Genomic DNA, 15,309 nt, shown 5'->3' with positions numbered 1-15,309 from the left:
TGGACTCAAAGATTGGGACATCGAAGATCTTCCATGGTCGGAGCACGCTCGTTGGTTTCCGTCCTGCCCCTATGTTTTACTTGTGATGGGTGAAACATACATACAAACTATTGCCAAAGATGTTTGTGGTACATCAAAAGACTCTGAACAATTTGTAAATAACAATACAATAAGTTCTAAATTTGCAGGCAGAAACATATTATGTGTAGAAAATGCTGAAGAAACATTTAAACTTTGCTGTAAAATTTGTCTTGTAGAAGAAGTAGGCATGTGTTATAGACCATGTGGTCATGCTATAACGTGTACTAAATGTGCTTTATCATTGGATAAAATGTTATGCCCGATATGCAGAAAAGCAATCGTTAGTGTAATACGAATATATTTCTGAGTAGATGACGCCCGCGACTTCATCCGCATGGATTTAGGTTTTTAAAATACCATGAGAACTCGTTGATTTTCCGAGATAAAAAGTAGCGTCCTATCCCAGGATGTAAGCTAAGTCTGTACGAAATGTCATCAAAATAATATGTTTTTTTTTTTTTTTTTTTTATTTATTTATTTATTCAACTCTTTAAATCTAGCATTACAGGAAATGGTCCTAATGCACTAGATTAAGCCTTAAATATTATCTAAATCTAATTAATATATTAAACTAAAAATTAAAAAAAACTTATATTAAACCCCCACTATCGTAGCAGATAGTCCCCAATGCAACTCTTGTGAATTCACTCAGAGCACAACAAAACAGGTCAGTTTTCCCCGCTATGACGTTAAGGGTGCGAAGCGCGCGCGTCAGCGGCGCCTTGCTGAGCAGGCTGGTGCGCCCCACCGGTACCCACAGCAGCGGCGGCCTGCGTCTCCGACCCACGTATCCATCCGGGACTAGAAACCTGACTTGCCCTAAAACATCCGGGCTATGCAGCGCCCCTCTTATTACTTTAAAAATATATGTAACAAGTGCTAGTTCCCGCCTAACTCTCAGCTCATTGTACCCGACCATACCTAAAACAAATAACGTAGGATACATTAAGGGGTAGAACGGGTATACCCCATACAGCTTCAGGTAGAGGAACCTAGCAAATTTGTTTTGCACCCGCTCCAACATGAGTCTATATTTAGTCTCATGCGGAGACCAAATGACTGCGTTCCCTTCCAACTGACTCCTAACTAACGCATTATACAGTGCGACCACAGCGTTCATGTTGGTAAAGCCACCGACGGTACGAAGTAAGAAACCTAAATTTCTATAAGCTTTCTTGCAGCATTTCACAATATGCGTACGAAACGTAAGCTCCTTATTCAAATTAACCCCTAAGTCCCTAACTTCGGATACTCGAAGCATTGGCACCCCGTCAACCTTATACTCGTAATGGACAGGGGAGTGCGCCTTAGAAAAGGTGATCACTGCACATTTTGAGTGATTAAAGTCCAAAATGTTGTCCTTGCTCCATTTGACTACTCTGTCTATATCCTGTTGCAGCCTCACACAGTCACTCGTGTCGCGTATATCCAGAGATAGCTTGAGATCGTCCGCGAACAACAAACACTTAGCGTCCTTGACGACTTGTGGCAGGTCGTTAATCATCAAAATAAATTGCAGGGGTCCTAGGTTACTGCCCTGACTCACCCCAGACCTTGTGTAGTACGATTCTGATCTATAACCCCCATATTCCACATATTGCATCCTGTCACCCATGTAACTCGCAAAAAATTTAAGTAAATGCGGAGTGAAACCAATCGCCGCCAACTTTCTTAGCAGAACGTCATTTTCCACCAAATCGAAGGCTTTCCGGAAATCAAAGTATGCGGCATCTGCCTGTTAAGCTGTGGGAAGTAGATGGATGAGGAAGGCACAGGAACGTGTATGTTGGCGCGCTCTTGGGAAGGCCTATGTCCAGCTGTGAACGCTAAATAGGTTGATTGGTACTGGTTACTTACAATACAAGTTCAGATTGTTTAGATTTATTCAATAAAAATATTGTACCGAATGATTTGTTTTTGTGGTAGATATTGAAGAATAATAAACAGTAGTTATGACATATAAGAAGTTTCCTTTGAAATCCCCATGCATGCATACAATAGACCGGTGATTAGTAGGTCATTAGCAATTCAAAGTCGCTCAGCGTGAAGGTAGCGGGAAGTGGGTGGATGAGGAAGGCAGAGGATCGTGTGTGGTGGTGTACTCTTGGGAAGGCCCATGTCCAGTCAGGTTGATTGGTGCTGGTTACTTACTATAAAAGTTCAAAGTTTTTCAATACAAGGAGGATTAAAAATGATTATACAGCAGTTTGCGGCGAATATTGTATAATGTATTTGTATTTCATGTTTACGGGCTACTATACAAGTTCAGATTTTTTAGATTTATTCAATAAAAATACACTAGAGAATGATATGTTTTTGTTAGAATTATTTAAATCAATATTTGGAGGCCAATAAACAGTACTTATGAGAGATAAGACTTTCCTTTGTAATCCCCATGAAATGAAGCAGTGAGCATGCGAACAATAGAGGGTGATTAGTAGGTCATTAGCAAGTAGATAACGAACTAGGGATTAATTTTGACGAAAAGCTAACTTTTAAACGGTTAGAGATACGAACACGGGAGTGAGCGCAAACGATTCAGCGCACCCCAAAACCTTTTTTTTTTTTTTTTTTTTTTTTTTTTTTTTTTTTTTTTTTTAGATTTCGAAGTTGACCGACCGGCGGAGGGGGCCGAGGTTGGGAGGGGGCCCAGGAGGTGGGCCAGAACCGGCGAATCCGCAGGCTGGTGCGCCCCACCGGTACCCACAGCAGCGGCGGCCTGCGTCTCCGACCCACGTATCCATCCGGGACTAGAAACCTGACTTGCCCTAAAACATCCGGGCTATGCAGCGCCCCTCTTATTACTTTAAAAATATATGTAACAAGTGCTAGTTCCCGCCTAACTCTCAGCTCATTGTACCCGACCATACCTAAAACAAATACGTAGGATACATTAAGGGGTAGAACGGGTATAACCCCATACAGCTTCAGGTAGAGGAACCTAGCAAATTTGTTTTGCACCCGCTCCAACATGAGTCTATATTTAGTCTCATGCGGAGACCAAATGACTGCGTTCCCTTCCAACTGACTCCTAACTAACGCATTATACAGTGCGACCACAGCGTTCATGTTGGTAAGCCACCGACGGTACGAAGTAAGAAACCTAAATTTCTATAAGCTTTCTTGCAGCATTTCACAATATGCGTACGAAACGTAAGCTCCTTATTCAAATTAACCCCTAAGTCCCTAACTTCGGATACTCGAAGCATTGGCACCCCGTCAACCTTATACTCGTAATGGACAGGGGAGTGCGCCTTAGAAAAGGTGATCACTGCACATTTTGAGTGATTAAAGTCCAAAATGTTGTCCTTGCTCCATTTGACTACTCTGTCTATATCCTGTTGCAGCCTCACACAGTCACTCGTGTCGCGTATATCCAGAGATAGCTTGAGATCGTCCGCGAACAACAAACACTTAGCGTCCTTGACGACTTGTGGCAGGTCGTTAATCATCAAAATAAATTGCAGGGGTCCTAGGTTACTGCCCTGACTCACCCCAGACCTTGTGTAGTACGATTCTGATCTATAACCCCCATATTCCACATATTGCATCCTGTCACCCATGTAACTCGCAAAAAATTTAAGTAAATGCGGAGTGAAACCAATCGCCGCCAACTTTCTTAGCAGAACGTCATTTTCCACCAAATCGAAGGCTTTCCGGAAATCAAAGTATGCGGCATCTGCCTGTTAAGCTGTGGGAAGTAGATGGATGAGGAAGGCACAGGAACGTGTATGTTGGCGCGCTCTTGGGAAGGCCTATGTCCAGCTGTGAACGCTAAATAGGTTGATTGGTACTGGTTACTTACAATACAAGTTCAGATTGTTTAGATTTATTCAATAAAAATATTGTACCGAATGATTTGTTTTTGTGGTAGATATTGAAGAATAATAAACAGTAGTTATGACATATAAGAAGTTTCCTTTGAAATCCCCATGCATGCATACAATAGACCGGTGATTAGTAGGTCATTAGCAATTCAAAGTCGCTCAGCGTGAAGGTAGCGGGAAGTGGGTGGATGAGGAAGGCAGAGGATCGTGTGTGGTGGTGTACTCTTGGGAAGGCCCATGTCCAGTCAGGTTGATTGGTGCTGGTTACTTACTATAAAAGTTCAAAGTTTTTTCAATACAAGGAGGATTAAAATGATTATACAGCAGTTTGCGGCGAATATTGTATAATGTATTTGTATTTCATGTTTACGGGCTACTATACAAGTTCAGATTTTTTTAGATTTATTCAATAAAAATACACTAGAGAATGATATGTTTTTGTTAGAATTATTTAAATCAATATTTGGAGGCCAATAAACAGTACTTATGAGAGATAAGACTTTCCTTTGTAATCCCCATGAAATGAAGCAGTGAGCATGCGAACAATAGAGGGTGATTAGTAGGTCATTAGCAAGTAGATAACGAACTAGGGATTAATTTTGACGAAAAGCTAACTTTTAAACGGTTAGAGATACGAACACGGGAGTGAGCGCAAACGATTCAGCGCACCCCAAAACCTTTTTTTTTTTTTTTTTTTTTTTTTTTTTTTTTTTTTTTTTTTTTTTTTTTTTTAGATTACGAAGTTGACCGACCGGCGGAGGGGGCCGAGGTTGGGAGGGGGCCCAGGAGGTGGGCCAGAACCGGCGAATCCCCTACTACTTGAATGCTATCTTACTCCAGACAGATTCGTCGTCGAACCATTCTTCCCTCAACCCATAGACCCTTTTTGCTGAACTTAAGTCTCCTGTCTTGTAGAGACTTCCACATTCCGCGGCCTTGTGACGCGCGCCGCGTATCAAGCGGCTCCATCCGACTCACTTGATATCGTCTGGAATCTCTACTTAGTATAAAATAAAGTCTGTCTGTATGTATGAACGCGTAGATCTTTTAAACTACGCAACGGATTTTGATGCGGTTTTCATCAATAGATAGAGTGATTCAAGAGGAAGGTTTATAGGTATAGTTTAATATTGGTTTGTGTTAATTTGTTGAAATACGACGATATTTGAACAAAATTTTGGAAGAAATCAAGCTTCCATCGAAAAACAAATATTCCGCGCAACTCTGTGATATTAGTATGGAAGTGACACTACATAAGTATCTACCTAGCCACCCATGCGAATCCGGGCGGGTCGCTAGTAAATTGATATTTGCGGATTGGTCAGAAATAAAGCATCCAATTTACTTGCCGCTGCGTACTGTTACGTTCAAAGATTTATAAGGAAAAATAATATACTCGGGGGTGATTCCAGTGACATCCTCACTATCCGCTAAGGGACGATAAATTGCAGTCGATCGTAACCCTTACCTGTGATAGGTTTATAGGTCAAGAGTTTATCGGGGTGTGTGATTACTTAGGGCTGTACTTGGGGTTTCTTTCTTCATACCATTGTGTTGCAAGCTCCGTTTCCAATTAATCTTCTTAGTCGACAACTCATTTGAATGCGGCTTTTATTGTTTGAAAAGTATGGGTCCCCTACTAAGGGGAGTTTAAAATCTTTTTTATAATTTAAGAAGTTCATTCCAAACAGTAGATAAAATCGACCATCGAGTTAACTCACCCCGGTAGGAAAGCTATTTCGAATCTTTTTTACTGTGCCTATTATGAAGTAATTTTTTACTTATTTTTCTTCTTGTGCCAAACCAGCACATTGCACTTCGCTAATATCAAGTAGCTACATACATACTTATTTACAATAGGTATGTACATTAAATAATTATAACTAACTAGCTTTTGCCCGTAACTCGTTCGTGTAGACTACACAAATAAACCACTATTTTCAAAAATCTTCTTTTAGCGGATGTCAAGACATAGTAGCTATCTGCATGCCAAATTTCAGTCCGGTCCGTCCAGTAGTTTGATAGATCAGTCAGTTAGTCAGTCACTTTTTCCTTTTGTGTACACATATAGATGAAATTTAATAGTACGGGTATTATTATACACAGATGTCACACTATAATGGATGCAAATGAAGGATATTGATATCATCGTCATGATCAACCCATCACCGGCTCACTACAGAGCGCGGGTCTCCTCTCAGAGTGTACTAAATATATTTGAAGCCTGGGAGGAATCACGTGATGCGCTTGGCGTTTTCTGTGATCTATCCAAGGCTTTCGACTGCGTTGCTCATGAAACATTGGTCGCGAAATTGCACCATTATGGAATTAGGGGTGCAGCATTGGAATTGATGAGTTCTTACCTAAATAATAGAATACAAAAGGTAGACGTGAATGGAAAACGATCTCCCGGATCCGTTGTATAAATAGGGGTCCCACAAGGTTCTATTTTGGGACCTTTTCTGTTCCTGATTTACATAAATGACCTTCCTCACCTCGCTAAGGACAATTACGGATAGTCTTGTTTGCTGATGATACATCACTTTTATTTAAAATCAATCGATATTTAACAACTTTTGATGAAGTAAACAATTCTATCACCAAGGTAGTACAGTGGTTCGAAGCTAATAACCTGCTTCTCAACGGGAAAAAGACAAAGTGTATTAAATTCACACTACCAAATGTTAAGCAGGCGAAAACCACTGTGCAACTTAATAATGAGGAATTGGATTTAGTGGATACCGCTGTTTTCCTAGGAATAACGTTAGATGCAAAACTTCAATGAGGCTCTCATATAAATAACTTATCGAACAGACTTAGTTCTGCCGCATATGCGGTAAATAAGATTCGCCAGTTGACAGACATAGAAACGGCGAGACTAGTATATTTTAGTTACTTTCACAGCATTATGTCATATGGTATATTATTATGGGGTAGTGCTGCTGATATTAATTCTATTTTAGTGCTGCAGAAAAGGGCTTTTCGAGCCATATATAGTATGGGACCACGAGAGTCACTGAGAACTAAATTTAGAGAAGTTAAAATTATGACAGTGCATAATCAATATATTTTTGAAAATTTATTGTACGTCCATAAAAACATAAATAAGTTCAAGAAAAAAAGTGACTGTCATAATGTGAATACTAGAAATAAAAATAAACTTGTAATTCCCACCTCCAGGCTAAGTAAAGTTAGCAATTCATTTATTGGAAAATCTATAAGTTTTTATAATAAGCTTCCAGAAGACATATTGGAGATGTCTCTCAACAAGTTCAAGGTTTTCATAAAACGTAAACTAATTGAAAAATCCTATTACAATGTAAAGGATTATTTAAATGATAAGCAAGCTTGGGAATGAGTTGCTTAACGGATTGTGATAGTTCTAATAAGTTTCAATAATTTTGTAAAGTGGTGATAATAAAAAGAATACCCGGCTGAGTTTGTTGTGGGCTCTTCTCAGACCTGGGCGCGTTTGGAACCCTCGTAGCTTTAGTTTTAAGTTTGCGTAATTATCACCACTATATCTTAGAAATCCAACATCTGACCATCAAAAAGCGTTATTAATTACCTATTTTGAAAAAATCATTTGACTTTGACTTTGACTTTGAGTGAGAAGGGTTTTTGGCCATAGTCTACCACGCTGGCCATGTGCGGATTGGTAGACTTCACACACCTTTGGAGAACTCTCAGGCATGCAGGTTTCCTCACGATGTTTTCCTTCACCGTTAAAGCAAATGATATTTAATTAATTAAAACGCACATAACTCCGAAAAGTTAGAGGTGCGTGCCCGGGATCGAACCCCCGACCTCCGATTAGAAGGCGGACGTCCTAACCACTAGGCTATCACAGCAGGTTATTGGTATACGACCACTTTATTGAAGTCGAGATTGTATAAATGTGTCAGTGCAATATAATCTTAGTTTATAAGGAACAAGTCATGACTATGTTTGTGAGGCGAGCTACTTATGTCTGAATATTATCCTTTTATCTCCAACGTATACTCGCGTGTTTTTCGTATCTCAGTCTGATAGAAAAACTGATATATTAAGCATCGAATAAATAAAAATATTTGATAAACTCTTGCATCTAATTCTATAGTAAACAAAAAATATAAACGTAAAATTGATCAGCCGTTATGCTGCTTATCACTTAATAGTTTTACAGCCGTACTCAGAGTCGCTTAATCTTTACTGAAGTTTAGTTAAAACGAGACAGAGCTATATCTCTCACACAAATCCGACTCGTTTTAACTCAATCTTAAGCAACGATTAGCGACTCTGAGTGCGGCTGTCAGTTCACATTAATGTATACCGTCTGTTTGTTGATTTGTTAAAAAGGGAATGTGCCAATATCTATGTAGTTTGTGGCATTAAGCGTTCGTTGTCACACATACATATTAGCGTACGAATTTGCTTTCACTTTTTTTAAAATACAATTGTACCTACCTATGAGCTTTGCCTATCTGGAGTTTTATAATATCTTTGAGAGGAATTTACAATCCTGAAATTCAGTTTTGCAGTAAATCTACAAATTATTTGACGTTAAACACAAAAGGTGATAATATAAAAGGAAGATCGAATGGAGCTCTATAAATCGGATGACACCTGTGGCTATATTTCACGTAAATCGCTGCTATCTAACCAGCTTCACGATTTAAGTGCCCTTTTAAACGGTTCGCTTCCGACCTGTTGATAAAGTGCATCGTTGAAAGTCAGAAGACTATTACGTTATTTGGTGACACTTTTGCTATTGTGTTGGAAATCGTCTAAATCTTGCTCATTTTTCTTACATGTTTTGTCACTTTTAACCTTCTCTTAGCCTAATCCATACCTATTATTATAATGCGAATATTATAATGCGGAAGTTGGTCTGTCTGTCTGCTAGCCTTTCACGGACCATCTGTTCAACCGATTTTGACAAAATCTGGTACAGAAATAGCCTGTATCCCGGGGAAGGACATTATTTTTGATCCAAGAAAATCAAAGAGTTCCCGCGGGATTTAAGCAATCTAAATCCACGCGGACGAAGTCGCGGGCATCATCTAGTAATTATTATTATCAATATCATCATCACAAATCATAATCAACCCATCGCCAGCTCGTGGCCAGCTCACTACTGAGCACGGGTCTTCTCTGAGAATGAAAAGGGTTTGTCCATAGTCAACAAATCATTATTAGTATTAGTATTTTCAACTTTCAAAGTAAGATTACTATACCAACTCTGGGGTATCATACCTGAACATTCTAAAACAGGATTTTTTATGCATAATATTTTTTGATTTATCGTGCAAAATGTCGAAAAAACACAACTGTAGTACGGAACCCTCAGTGCGCGAGTCCAACTCGCACTTGTTTTGGGTTTAACATTAATGTGTCAATATAAGGAGAGTAGCACCGATGAAGTCGTTAAGCACGTTTCATAGATTATCACGTCTGATACGACAGTTTCTTATATACGGCCACGTAACGCCGTGCCCTATCTCGTTATCTTTTACTTGTTTAGTGCACTTTATATGAACGATGATTTATCTTTTTTATAACTTAAAATCTTGAGATATACGATCGCACGGTTATTCATTTTACTATCACTTATATACATCGATATAAATGATAAGATATGCCCAAGCGAACAAAATGTTTCACGGTTTTGGAACCAAATAAATCAGCGCCACCTCTTAGATACTAATGAACGACCCGTATGAAATCCAGACGTCACTGAGGTTGCATTGGTGCTAAAATACCAATGAATCGGTGCCATTTTGTTTGTTCAATGGCCATGTCCATACGAAGTAATATATAAGTCAATGCTTATCGACGTTGTTGTTATATTATCTAGAGCAATACGATACTGAGTGGATTATAATATGTGCTAGGTAGCTTTTCCGGTACCTAATTACTTACTAAGTTTAATGATCTGCAGAATTTTTATCTACCTGCATGAGTACAATAATAATAGTTATTATTAATCATATATTTTGAGTTTACCAGTTGCTTAACTTGTGCGTGATCGGACCTCTATTGTAGAAAGTATAAGATTACAAAAAAAATAAAAACCGACTTCGTTACATAAACACTAAAAATTGAAAAATAATTTAATTTATTACCGAATATATTATGTATACAAGAGTTAATATAGTTCCATAATAATACTTTTTGGTGCCGGTGCCAATTAGCTTTAGCTGCGCGAATCGTCTAGACTTCATATTTTTATGGGACTCCACAATGGCACCTCATTGGCACCGACCCCAAAAAATATTATTATGGAACTATATTAACTCTTGTATACATAATATATTCGGTAATAAATTAAATTATTTTTCAATTTTTAGTGTTTATGTAACGAAGTCGGTTTTTATTTTTTTTGTAAAAAATTTTTATTTCACAATTTTTAGTGGCCCCATGGAATTATGCTATGACTGGTTAAAATCTACTGTTTACTAAGCTATTACACTGATCGCGAGCAATTTACTCTTATCCGTTGAGGAGTTCCAGTATCTATCTTCGAAGATGTTCATCAGATCTTCACCAAATTGAAATGGGACCAACTTTGAAGTATACCCTTTCAAACAAAAAAAGAATTTTCAAAATCGGTCCAGGCGTTTTTGAGTAATCGGGGAACATACATAAAAAATAAAAAAATAAATAAAAAAAAAATAAAAATAAAAAAAGATTCCGATGAATTGAGAACCTCCTCCTTTTTTTGAAGTCGGTTAAAAAAGAAAAATCTGGAAAAATCAACTCGTTCATTCATTTATAATCTATCCACAGAAAGAAGTTAGTATATATAGCGCTCTTTCTGTTACGTAATCCCATACAAATGACAGACCCAAAAAAAGAAAAACCGGCCAAGTGGGAGTCAGACTCGCGCACCGAGGGTTCCGTACTAAAGTCGTATTTGTTCGACATTACCAATGCACGATAAATCAAAAACTATTATGCATAAAAATAAATAAAAATCTGTTTAAGAATGTACAGGTAAACCCTTTTATCATTCTTTCATGATACCCCACTTGATATAGCTATCTTACTTTGGAAATTGAAAATACTAATTATTTGTTCATGAACACATTTCATTTTTTTTGAGATGTAAGCACGGTTTTCGGATTTATTCCTTTACTTGTGCTATAGGACCTACCTATCTACCAAATTTCATGATTCTAGGTCAACGGGAAGTACCCTATAGGTTTCTTGACAGACACGACGGACATACGGGCAGACATTCCTTTTTAAGTTTTGAGGTACGAAACCTTAAAAATCTAAATCACGATGATGAAATTGCGGGGATCATCCTGTTTTTATTTTCTAGTATAAAATGTTCTGTTTTGTTGGCAGATTTGCGAGGGATGTACAAACATTGCCGAACCACTTCTATTTTTCGGATTACGAGCGGCATAATGCTGAAATTGCAGCGTTTCATCTCGACAGGTGAGTTCCAACGATGGTTCCAACCATTATGAACACACTGGGTGAAAATAGAGCACATTCTGACTTTGTTTAGACTTAAAACAGAGTTCAAACGAGACAGATGTATATCTCTCACATAAATCTGTCTCGTTTTAACTCAATCTTAAGTCTGAGCAAAGTCAAAGTGCGCTCTATAGATCTCAGCCCTAGTTTCTCCTTTCACCAAAGGATGCCTGGTGGAGATTGCTCTGAGCAATAAGGCCGCCTACGCATACAATCGTTTTTAGTTTTTTTTTAGTTTATTTGTTTTGTCCTGGTTATTTCATGTTGTGTATGCAATAAAGTTTTCTATCTATCTATGACTATGGTTCCAACAAAAGTAGATATTTTATTTATTTGATGATAATAGTATTATTTAAAAAACTAGATGTGATATTTAAGGCAATAAAACTGAATAATATTGGTTTATAAAACTTACTGCCATTAAAAATCTTTACAGTTAAGTACCTAATTAAAACTCGCTTCGTAAAACCATAAATATCTACAAATTAAGCGTAAATTAAATAAATCCACATAACGTGTTATTCAAGTCTTAACGCTCGGGAAATCTCTAAATTGCTTCAAATAAATCACAAAGTTACGAAACATCAGGTAACCGATTGTTACGGTGTTTAGCACATAATTAATAAGTAATGTTCTACTACACGACGCGATGTAATAAGACACTATATATAGCCCAGGAGACTGGACACGGACTATTAGAAGTAGCCCTATTGTGACACTTTCTGTTAGAGAGAGATAGCTAAATGCATTTAAGCTATTATTAGAGCGTGACTAAATGATTATGTTTTGTCCTTATCACCGTGGTCACTTTTTTTTGTTTGCCAAAATGTATTTGTACGTGAGTATTTGGCAAACAACGTGAAGTGTAGAAGGAATGACATTTGACAAGTAAGAAAATCTGTTTGAGCGAGAGGGATTGAGGGGGCCACGCTAATAGTTGCAAATCTGGACATATCTGTGCTGTAGACATTTTTGAGGGGTTTGATAAGAACTGGAAGCTCTGTGGTAGTTCTTTTGTTTACTTGGTTATATCGTTATATACAGTTCACGACAGTTACGGAACTTCTGACAAAACTTCGAGGCTTCGACGTCACTAGCAGGCGTCAAATGTTAGTACGTTTGACGAGCATTTGACGCAGGTAGTCTAGCTAGCCCTATTTTTTTTATTTTACGTCACCATAGCGTAATATTTTTGACATAATAAAATTGTCGATTCAGGTTCAAACCGAGAGTTTCCTCATTCAGTTTACTCTGCTTATAGCAAAGTAGATAATGCCTAGCCACGTCCGGGTGTGACATATAGAGAGAGTTAGATTTAAAAATACCGTAGGAACTCTTTGATTTTCCGGAATAAAAGTAACCTATACCTAAGTATACCAATCTTCAGGCCTTTAACTATGTATATCCATGCAAAAAATCACTTGATCGGTTATTCCGTTGAGCCGGGATTGAATGACAAACTAACAAACAAACACACTTCCGTATTTATAATATTAGTATTGTGGCAAATTGTCCGCAGTTGGTTTTAAATGGGTTCCAATTTTTGAATTTTTGATGGAACTGGCGGACTATGTTCGCTAATCATCTGTTATCGTATTAGAATAGAATAGAATAATGTTTGTTCGAGGTATCATATACATAGTGTAGGCAATATCGTCCTGTACAGCAGTGCAACACCTCACATAAGTAGTCCACACAGCTTGTGTTGACGACGTGGTTGACGTCGGGCCCCACAGACACAAACCTCTATGGCAAATATCTGAGGTACCAAACGCCCCAACGCTGATTTTTAATGTAGTTCACCTCTACATCACATGAATAAAGTGCTTTGAAGTTTAAATTTTAAAGAAGCCTACTCATTGAGTCTCGACTCGACATGATAGCCTGCTAGGAATATTTAAACATTTTCTTACTCGCGAACCCGCTGCGACAGGTCCGACTGGCAGGTCTAGTCTTACCATACACAGATAAAGCAGAAGACCATACAAACTTTCAGTTTTTACAAAGCACCTCCTCGAAAGTTCCGACGAGCTCTCAGGAGTCTCAGGCTACTGAACTGACAAACGCCGGCCCAATTATAAACAGCCACCTTAAACTAATTAGGGTTGTCCCATATCAACCATGATTACGCATTTAATGAGCTAGCTTATTAACTTAGAAGCAATTTAGATACGGATAAAGGGCTACTCAAATTGGAAACCTAATTGTTTTTGAAGTGTCTTTTTGTTTTGTTTGTACTGGTGATTTATTTTAAACATATAGTAAAATAAAACATACCTACTAATACAACATACCTATTCTCGGTAACAAAAACACTCAGATTTCTAATTTTAAAATACTCGTAGCTCCTGTTTGATAGAGGTCGCTTTATTAAATACACTTCATTGTTCCGTCATAAATATTATATATCACCCATTATCATAATTATAACTTATATACCTATACCTATCTTAGTTTATACCTAGACTTGTTAATTTTATTTTAAACTGTGTTATTAAGAATATCATTACTCGGTAATCTAACTGATGTTGAAAATTAACTGAACACATTTGCATTTTGTAGTGATCGTTGCATTCAACATAATATTTTAAAACCCACTGTTCTGTGTACTGTCGTCACTGTGTCTGAGTACGTAGGAATTATTCAATGAATCATACAAATTACAAATCCTACGTTCTACGTGACACAAGGTTAAATGGTCCGGATGTAAAGTATTACAATACACTCTTAAATCAGGATACTGGGGTTCCGTCGAGCGATGCCGGTCGTGGGCCGCGTCGTGAACATGACCACCGAGATCTACGACGTTACTGAGGGCGACATCTTGAAGACGTTCTTCGTGTCGCCGGCGAACAACTTTTGCTTCCATGGCAAATGCTCCTACTACTGCGACACGGGACACGCGATTTGTGGCAACCCTGATATGCTGGAGGGAAGTTTTGCTGCATTCTTGCCGACCGCTGATTTGGCTGAGCGAAAGGTGAGATTAAGTTTTACTTGTCGAATATTTTAAGTTAGAGTGTGACGTCGTCGTATCATACGTCATCACCATCAAGGTGAGATAAAGCTTTACTTCCGTAGATTTTCTTAGAGTCCCAATCATCATCATCATCATCATTACCATTACCAACCGATATACGTCCATTGCTGGACATAAGTCTCTTGTAGAGACTTTCACTCGCCACGCTCTTGCGCCGCCTGAATCCAGGGGCTTCCTGCGACTCGTTTGATGTTGGCCTGCCGGCGCTGCACTTTCCGATGCTAGGTCGCCATTCCTGTATTGTGAATATATTCATACAAATCCTTAGTATTACAATTTTAAGAGCCGCATTGGTCATCTGCCGTCACAGCACTGCTGGCAATTAAAAAAAATAGTAATAATAATTAGTTACTTAAATTTGGAATATATTTTTACAATGACTAGCTTGTGCCCGCGACTTCATCCGCGTGGACTATACAAATTTAACCCCTATTTTACCGCCTTATGAGTAGAATTTTCAAAAATCCTTAGCGGATGTCTACGTCATATTAATAGCTATCTGCATGCTAAATTCCAGCCCGATCCGTCCAGTAAATTGAGCTGTGCGTTGATAGATCAGTCAGACAGTCAGCTTTTCCTTTTATATACCTACTAGATATATTTTTTCTTTCTTAATATGTTGATATATTCCAGGTGTGGAGACATCCTTGGAGAAGATCCTATCATAAAAGAAGAAAAGCTCAGTGGGAGCTACAATCTGATTACTGTGACACGGTAAGTTTGCGAATGTCCACAAATAAAACGGCATAGAGCACTGAATAGGTACTAAGCTGATTCATAGAACTTCCATGTAAAATGTTACGTAACTAAGGGGAACCTTAGGTGCGTACCCTTTTAAATGGAATTTTATTATATAAAAAACAATCTAAGCACACTTAGTGTGGCAGAACCAGT

At 38.2% G+C, this 15,309-nt stretch overlaps 1 protein-coding gene across 2 annotated transcripts in view; it reads left to right on the top strand.

Moving 5' to 3' along the window:
• The window catches only part of LOC117987998 (extracellular serine/threonine protein CG31145), a 111,856-nt gene that overhangs the window by 92,980 nt on the left and 3,567 nt on the right, over positions 1-15,309 (top strand). For both annotated transcript variants that reach the window (XM_034975093.2, XM_034975092.2), the window contains exons 7-9: positions 11,241-11,333; positions 14,112-14,355; positions 15,049-15,129. In XM_034975093.2, coding sequence (XP_034830984.1) covers positions 11,241-11,333; positions 14,112-14,355; positions 15,049-15,129 — 418 coding nt within the window. The remainder of the gene's footprint in view (positions 1-11,240; positions 11,334-14,111; positions 14,356-15,048; positions 15,130-15,309) is intronic.

Source organism: Maniola hyperantus, chromosome 13 (assembly GCF_902806685.2).
Source record: "Maniola hyperantus chromosome 13, iAphHyp1.2, whole genome shotgun sequence".
NCBI lineage: Eukaryota > Metazoa > Arthropoda > Insecta > Lepidoptera > Nymphalidae > Maniola > Maniola hyperantus.
This window is presented reverse-complemented; position numbering and strand designations above follow the sequence as displayed.